The following is a 9,057-nucleotide window of genomic DNA, read 5'->3' as shown; positions in this document are numbered from 1 at the left end:
TCAACCCCGGTTTTGCTAGATTATTTATTACTTCGACACTCCTACATCTGGGAGAAGACATCAATCTTTTAGTCGTGTCATATTGCATTTTCAACTTACATTTTAGTGCATTTCAAAAGTGCACTTCATATAAACAAAACATTAAATTGATGGTTTTTTAGTGCTTTTCGATGATTTTGATTTGCTAATGTAAAAAATAAAAATAAAAATAAAAATCTAAATATAGTACTTTAATGTATTTTTAAGTAAAAAGTACTTTTCAAAAGCATCATGCACTACAAATACCAAACACACCCTAAAAAATTTATTTAGCTTGAAGTTGAATCGTTTGGCAAGGTAAGATTGTTGATTATCATAACTACAATCCTCATTGATAGTCAATAAAGATCAACCTTTCTATTAGGAAAGTGGGGTATTTTACCATTTTAACACAATCTGGTAAAAATATTTGGAAAATGACATAACTTAGAAAAATATTTAGAAAATAACATAGTCTCGACATAATTGTAATTTTGAATATTACTTTTATAATAACCACTATCAAGAATAGGAGTTATTTACTCAATAAATCAAAATCAAAATTTATTAATATGTACAGATATCAACATAAAATTCTATAAAGATTCAATAGTCAAGAAATAAAACATGAGATAAACTAATATGGTATAAGACATAAATGGTGGAAGAAGAATAAAGAAAAGAAAAAATAGGTTATCAGGGATATGCTGAGGCTTTGTTTTTCAGACACATAATATCATTGAAAAAATCTTAACAAGATGATTCTAATCGCACCTTAAAAAACCACCAAACAAGATTGTAATTGGTTAATTTTGGGTACCCAAAATTAACCCTAAACAAAATTATTAACCAATTACAATCTTTTTTTGTGGTCTGTTATGGTTCCAAAATTAACCCTAAACAAAACTATTAACTAATTACAATCTTCTTTCATGGTCTTTTATGGTGCGGTTAAAATCATCTCATTAAAATATTTCTAATGATTTCAAAATTAATCCTAAACAAAATCATTAACCAATTACAATATCCTTTTGCGGTCTTTTATGATGTGGTTAAAATCATCTCATTAAAATATTTCTAATGGTACTAGGTGTATAAAAAACAGAGTCTAGATGTGTCCCTAATGATGCATTCTTTCTTTCCCTTCCTTTTCTTTTTTCATTTCTCTCTCAAGTTACATCATCTTCTCTCCCCTTTTTATTTCTTGACCATTGAATCTTGAGTATTATATCTTAGTCATTAGATCTTTATAAATATTTATCTTAGCTTTGTACAAGTTAATTAATTTGCTTAAGACATGCATATTTAATTTGTGAGTAAACATGCATTATTTCTAATAATAGTTGTTACAAAACTAATATTTAGAATCATGATTGTGTTGATACTGTGATATTTTCCATATATTTTTATAACCTATGTTAATTTATTAAAATTTTTACTAAACTGTGTTATAAAAAAAAATCCAAAGAAGTGCAAAACATTAGAAAAGAGTATGATAATAACAACCATACTAATAATCATCAACATTCTAATCTTTAAAAGTTAAAATATTTGAAAAAGATCATGAGTTTCCATATCACATAAATCTGTTATCTTTTATGAATAGTTAAGTGATTGTTTAGAAATGTAAGTGAAGTTTATATTTTAAAATGTTTTTTATTAGAAAATATATTAAAAATAATATTTTTTATTTTTTTAAATTTATTTTTAATATTAATACATTAAAATAATCTAATAACACTAAAAAATTAATAATTTAAAGCAAAAGTTTTAGAAATAACCAAACAGCAATTTAATAGCAATGTTGAAGAGACTTATAATACAAATTAGGACCTACAATTAGACCATATAAATTAATCACTCTGCCCCTTGTATCTGAAGCTAAGCCTTGAAAAACCAAATGTCTTAGGCAAATATATCCAAATCCAATTGAGTCCTTTTAAACACTTAATAACAATATGATATTTGAATAGCAACAAAATTATATATAAAAATTGAAAAAGTGAAATATTTAACATCATGTTTATAAATAAATTAGATGTTAAATTAAATTTAATTTTACACTTGATTTGAATTAAATTGATAACGTTATAATTTTTAAATTTAAAATAAAATACTAAATAATATAATTGAATACAATTTTGTTATTTGAAATACTTGTAAAAACAATTTTAACTACCTAATTTTTTTTGTTACAAGACCGTTATATTTACTATTTTTAATTAATATATTTGTAATACTTTAACTATTTTTATGTTAATTTTAACCATGTCAATTACTCAATAAAAACAATACAATTCTTAGTTCTACTAATTCAAAAGATATCACTATTTAAAATAAGTTTTTGACAATAACAGAGGAGATGATAATCGATGGAACTAAAGCACTACTAAAACAACTTTAAACTAATAATTCTGCATAAAAAAGCAGTATTACGATTTGTAGTTATCATTGGATTTGCTGTTACTGTCCATCTAGGACGTGGCACAATAAAACAGGCTTAATGGTTCTTATGAAGAGCATAGTAAAGTTTCAATAGAAAGGAATCGACTTGGGGATTCGGTGGCTGGAGGTGGGAAAAAAAATGAATGGTCTTAAGACCAGCAAGCTTTCGAAGATGGGGAAGTGAAAATGAATTGCATTTTTTCTAGGGTGCTTCACAAGAGATAAGGAAAGAAAAATGAGAGGCCTTGTGGACGAGGAACTTCAAAAGATGGGGAAATCAAACTTTTGCTCTGAAAATTATATGCTCTAATTTAAGATTCAGAGGCACCAGAAGGCCATGAAAACTAGATGAAAATTATAAGCTCTGATTTAAAATCTGCGATCGAAGCTGGTAAAGAACTGAGACAGCAGGAAAATCCATGCCTTAATGAGAGTACGACCGATTTTATGTTTGCCAATTTAGAAAATGCATATGGATCACATTACAGTTCTTTAGTGCGACCGAATTTATGTTTTCCAATTTAGAAAATGCATATGCATCACATTACAGTTCTTTAGTCAGTAGCGAGCCACTCCCTGTCTGCTCACTGTCTGTCTGTTTGGCTGTCAGTAACACTTAAGACCCTGTCCTTATAATTGCATAACATTACAAACAGACTGCTGATAATAAAACAATTCCCAACACACAAAAAAACGACACCGTTTGATCTCTTCCCAAGGTCTTCCTAAATCCCTTCACTCGCTCCTCTAGATTTTCAACATTCATCACTAATCATTTCTGTTAATGGCGCTAAAATTATTTCCAACCCCGTTCCCAATCTTTGCACCACCGTCTCCGAACCCATCCCACCGCCCATCCACCGAGGTCCCCTTCTCTCGATGGTTCAACGCCAATGCAGACAAATTCAACCAACGCTACCGCTCCCAACAAGAAATCGAAGAAGATATCAGCCGCCGTCGCCGCTTCACTTCCGCCAACAACATCGTCACTAATTACGACCCGAAAAACGCCGCTGAAGTAGATATCTCTTTTTTCAAATCCACTGGCACACCTTCCTCTCCTTCCTCTCCTTCTATCCCGGGTAAGAAATCTAAATACTCAAAACCCTTGAAAAAAACCCACCCAGCTTTTCTTCCCAAAATTACCAGAGTGCCCCTACCGCGAAACAACGCCAAAACCCCCATTGACAGGAAAGCGGACATCAAGCTAAGCGAAGACGGCGTCTCCTATGTAATAGACGGCGCACCGTTCGAGTTCAAGTACAGCTACACGGAGACGCCGAAGGTGAAGCCGTTGAAACTAAGGGAGGCGCCGTATGCGCCGTTTGGGCCCATCACGATGCCAAGGCCTTGGACTGGGCGTGCCCCCTTGCCGCCCAGCAAAAAGAAGCTGAGAGAGTTTGATTCGTTTGTTTTGCCCCCTCCGGATAAGAAGGGAGTCAAGCCGGTTCAGGCACCGGGTCCCTTTTTGCCCGGGGCGGGCCCTAGGTACGCAAAGACTAGAGAGGAGATATTAGGTGATCCTTTGACGCAAGAGGAGATTCAAGAGTTGGTTGATGGATGCTTGAAAGCAAAGCGACAATTGAATATGGGTATGTTTCTGTGTACTTTTGGTGCCCAGGATGAACCATGCGGAGTTCTTTATTCTTTTGTTTGTTTGTTTGGTGTGGGCAGGGAGAGATGGTTTGACGCATAACATGTTGGATAATATTCATGCACATTGGAAGCGGAGGAGAGTGTGTAAAATCAAATGCAAAGGAGTATGTACTGTGGATATGGACAATGTGTGTCAGCAATTAGAGGTGTGGCTCTTCTTCTTTACGTTTAATTTGGTGTTCGATTCAATTGTTTGTTTTGGGATTATATATGTCTTGTAAAATGGACAGGAAAGGACTGGAGGGAAGATCATTTACAGAAAGGGAGGGGTGTTGTATCTTTTCCGAGGAAGAAACTACAACTATCGATTTCGACCCCGCTTTCCTCTTATGTTGTGGAAACCTGTTACGCCTGTTTATCCAAGGTTGATTCAACGAGCTCCGGAGGGTCTAACATTGCAAGAAGCATCTGGGATGCGCAATAAAGGGCGGAAATTGATACCAATATGTAAACTAGGTAGCATGCTCAGTGGTCATAGCTATTCTTTTAATTTGATTTATCATTTAGAGGATGAGAAGATAAATCAAAATTTGAGCTTCCATGAACATATTGATGACATTACATTGTTTTGTATGGCGTGCAGGGAAAAATGGTGTGTACCGTGATTTAGTGAGAAATGTCAGAGAGGCGTTTGAAGAGTGTGAATTGGTCCGAATAAATTGTCAAGGGATGAATGGAAGTGATTTTAGGAAAATTGGAGCCAAACTCAGGGTCTGTTAAGTAATTATGTTCGGTTGCTTTTTTGTTTTTCCTTGTTTCTTCAAATTCATTTCTAAAAACTTATGACAGATTAACTTGATTCTTCAAATTCAGGACCTTGTCCCATGTGTGCTGATCTCATTTGAATGCGAGCACATCCTCATGTGGAGGGGAAGAGAATGGAAGTCCTCTTTCACAAAACCAGTAAATGATGGTGATGAAGCTAAGAATTCTAGCATTGACAGTGCAACTTCTGCCACACCACTTTTGGAGGCCCTAGAAAATGAAAATTTCTCAGTAAAGGATGCCTGCACACTGAATTTAAAAACGTCTAGGATGGATGCTGAAGATCAAGGAGAGGATCTATCCCAAAAGGACATGGATGAGACATTTGCATCTAAGAATTTTATTTCAACCTCAACAGAAATCTATGAAAGTAAAACCACACCAGATAATGATGACAGTTCTGCTGTTACCGAGTCTGAAGCCATGAGAATTACAAGTGGCAGTGAAGTAACAGCGGATGATAGACGGTATATTGATGAAATGCTAATTACCACGTCGGTGGAATCTGATACCACACTGGAAAGAATTGGGAACATGGAAAAGCTCCAAAATGTTTTAGAAGGTTCCCAAGATAGTGAACTGGCAAAACTGAATGAATCTTATACGCAGGGAGTTTTAGAATTGTTGAAACAAGCTGTTGAGATTGGGAGTGCAGTTGTCCTAGTTGATGCAAATTTGGATGCTGATGCGGTTTACCAAAAGGCAGTTGCCTTTGCACAGTCTGCTCCTCCTGGTCCTGTTTTCAGGCGCCAACCCAGGAACACAGTGGTTCAAAAGAGCGAGATGCAAGAAAACGGGGAATTGGAAGTTAAACAAGTCACAAGCTTCTCCAAGATGGGAGGAGGTAGCGAGAGGAAGAGTTCTAAGGTTAGAAGAAAATATTTCAATGAACATTATGTAGATTCTGTACCACAAGGAAGCCTAAGAGTGGATGAACTTGCTAAACTGTTGGCATGATGTCTAGCAAAACTTTATAAATCCTTTTAGTTATAATTGGCTTACTTGCTAATGCATAGTCATATATATAAATATATATGTATACAACCACGCATAATCTACCTCGATTTTTGATGAGATTGAAACTAGTACATGATGCGATATTAGATTTTGAAATAGAGCAAAATTTCACAGATCCCTTATTTTGATGGCGGTTTTACTCCCTCCTGTCCTTTGAAAAGTTTCATCAGCCATCCCCATTTGAAGGGTTTGTCCCACAACGGATTTGCATATGTATTCCATTACATATGGTGCATTGTTTTTCCCTTTTTATATCCTTTGGTAGGAGTTTGTTGACTTGGGGATTGGCTTGTTATTGATCATTGATCAATATCAATTGGCAAATCCTATCACATGTTACTACCTTGACTTGAATATTGGTTTCATTTTGATGCTAGTAACTACTCTTTTTCCTTGAAAAATAAGACAGATTTAATTAGGCTAGTGTACATAGGCAAGAGCTTGAGTAGGTGGATTACCTTCTACAGTGTTGCTGTTTGTGCTGGAGGTAGTAACTGGAACTAGAATAGGTAAAGAATTTGGTTTTGAACTGACACGACTAAAAAATTGATATTTTCTCTCAAGTGCAAGAATATTAAAGTAATAAATAACTCGATAAGACCGGGGTCGAACCACAAGGAGGTTAATTGTACAAATTATAAATAACAATAATACAACAACAATAACAACAACAATAATAATAACAATAATAATAATAATAAAAAAGAAGGAGAAGGAGAAGAAGATGATGAGAACTTTGAGATGAAATATTAATGTAAGGATTAAACAATGATAATAACAAATGCAAGGTTAAAGGATCCACTATTGATATGTCAAACAAGTATAGTATAAACTCTTATTATTCAATTGGAAACCACATATAAAGGAGGTTTCAATCTAATTATAGATTGTTAACATGATTATAATAGTCATCTTATTCCGGTTTGGATTACACCAGCATCTCTTTTCTAAGTTTGGTCATCTATTTGTCCTTTCAATTTCAGTTCTTAAATTCATCAATCAATCTGTTTATTTATGTGATAGGCCTGCATTTAAAATGAACATTTATCACAAATTAAATGTATCTTATATTAGTAGATATATTATTATAAAACATGCTTTAGTTAAAGAGTTATTGATACTTCAAGTGCAAAATAATGACATAAAACCTTGACAAAAAATGCACTTTTAAGTACTAATCACCCCCCCAACCAGCTTATTACTAGTCTCTAGTAATCAAAGCGTTAAAACAGAAATTTTTTTTGCAAATTCCACAAAGCAAGGTATTTATCATTCAACTTCCATTAATCTATCTAGATAAACAAACTGTCATTAAATTTATATATCTACTCAATATCTCTTAATAAGATATTAATAAACCTTTCTTTTATGCTCAATATATCAACACATAATTATGGAGCTTTTCTTAGAAGAAAACAAAATTGTTGTTCTAATGTTTAAGGTTAACTTCCTTGGGTTGAGATTATTATTATTATTATTTTTTAAATATATATGCATATTACTTAAAACACTATGCATCTTTAACCCATGTAACGAGCTTTCAACTAATGACTCCTAGACCAATTGGTCTTAGGGCATTAGGTGTTGAGACACCCCTACGAGCTTAGTAACTCAAGTCGTAAATACTGATACGTAGATAGTGCAATATTTGATTTCCTTAAGCTTTTCTCCTGAACCCATATAATAAGCGTTGGGCTAATAGTTCCCAAGTCGGTTGACTTTAGGGTATTAGGTGTTAAAATACCCCTTCGGGCTTAATTGCTTAGGTTAGGGAGGCTACGAAACCAAACTTATCTATATTTTTATTATCATTATTTTTTTTTGTTTTTTTTGTGTTTTTTTAATTATATACTATCCCTTTCCCTTAGTTGTTATCTTTAATAAAAAAACATAAATAATGTAATAATCCAATACACAACCCACAATCATATGTTAAAGTGTGTGTGTGTAAATTAAGGTTTAAGAATACATGTTAAATGAGTATATAAGCAAAATTAAGTGATAACAATGCTAGAGTTTGTAAACCTGAATATTTCAAGAAGTATTATGATAGACCTTATTAAGAATGGTTACTAAGATGCGTCTCAAGAGTCATAAAAAGATCTCCTTTACTCTGTCATCATAGTAACAACAATTTTGCATATGCTTTATGAAATAAAAAACAAAATTAGTTAATTTTATTTTTTTTAGTTACCACCCTCTCCCCCCAACCAAAACGAGACATTGTCCTAAATGTTCTAAGGTAGAAAGATAGAATATAGAAGATATCACCTGAAATAATGAACACTGACAAACCTGAAACATACTGAAACAAATATAAGAAACAACAAAACACAATAATAAAACCAAAAGACACAAAAGATTCACAAATAAAGACTTAAATCTAATCTAAGCTTTTTACGGCTTTCTTTAGATGACCAATTTATACGACTCATGGAGGGATCAATTACAGGAATGAAAAATTGTAGTTGGTCAATCAATTGTTCAGCAGTAGCAGCAGAGATTATGATTTGTCGTGCAAAAGATGTTAGAAATTCTTGTTCCACAACATGATCAAGAAAAGACAACAATTTATCATAATAACCATTAACATTTAACAGACCTATGGGTTTATGGTGAATGTGCAGTTGGGCCCAAGAGAAAATATGAAAGATCTCTTCCAATATGCCTAGACCACCTGGTAAAGCAATGAAGGCATCAACATAGTTAAACATTGCATTCATTCGAGCCAACATTATGGAGATCTGAAGTTCCTCTCCAATTAATTTTCCAATGATGTCCCCTTGTGCTAAAGCTTCGGAGATGACCCCCAAAACTTGACTACCTCCTAAAAATGCAGCTATTGACACACCTCCCATTAACCCAAAACTGCCTCCCCCATACACTAAATGAATCTTTCTCTCAGCTAGCATCTGACCAAGATGATTTGCTGATTCTAAAAACTCCTTTTTCTTTCCCAGGACTAGATCCACCGAAAACACAAATATTTCGTATGTGATGACCTAAGAAACTTGCCATTTCTACACACTTCTATATGTATTGAATGTATGGGTTGAGTAGAAATGAAAGGAAGGAGGAGAGGATTTTATAGATGAGAAATTAAAAAGGCAATCATACCACCTATATGTAGGCCAACTAGAGTCTCACACACTCTCT

General features: G+C 33.6%; 1 protein-coding gene across 1 annotated transcript; it reads left to right on the top strand.

The window, feature by feature from the left end:
* Positions 1 to 3,075: 3,075 nt before the first annotated feature.
* On the top strand, positions 3,076 to 5,946 carry CAF1 (RNA-binding CRS1 / YhbY (CRM) domain-containing protein). Its single transcript, XM_011011847.1, has 5 exons — positions 3,076 to 4,055; positions 4,138 to 4,265; positions 4,350 to 4,575; positions 4,703 to 4,830; positions 4,933 to 5,946. Exons 1-5 carry the CDS (start codon positions 3,248 to 3,250, stop codon positions 5,839 to 5,841), a joined length of 2,199 nt encoding a protein of 732 aa, XP_011010149.1. The 5' UTR covers positions 3,076 to 3,247; the 3' UTR covers positions 5,842 to 5,946.
* The last annotated feature ends 3,111 nt before the right edge of the window (positions 5,947 to 9,057 follow it).

Source organism: Populus euphratica, unplaced genomic scaffold (genome assembly GCF_000495115.2).
Source record: "Populus euphratica unplaced genomic scaffold, PopEup_1.0 scaffold627.1, whole genome shotgun sequence".
Taxonomy (NCBI): domain Eukaryota; kingdom Viridiplantae; phylum Streptophyta; class Magnoliopsida; order Malpighiales; family Salicaceae; genus Populus; species Populus euphratica.
The sequence above is the reverse complement of the archived record's forward strand: the minus strand, read 5'-3'. Positions and strand labels throughout refer to the sequence as shown.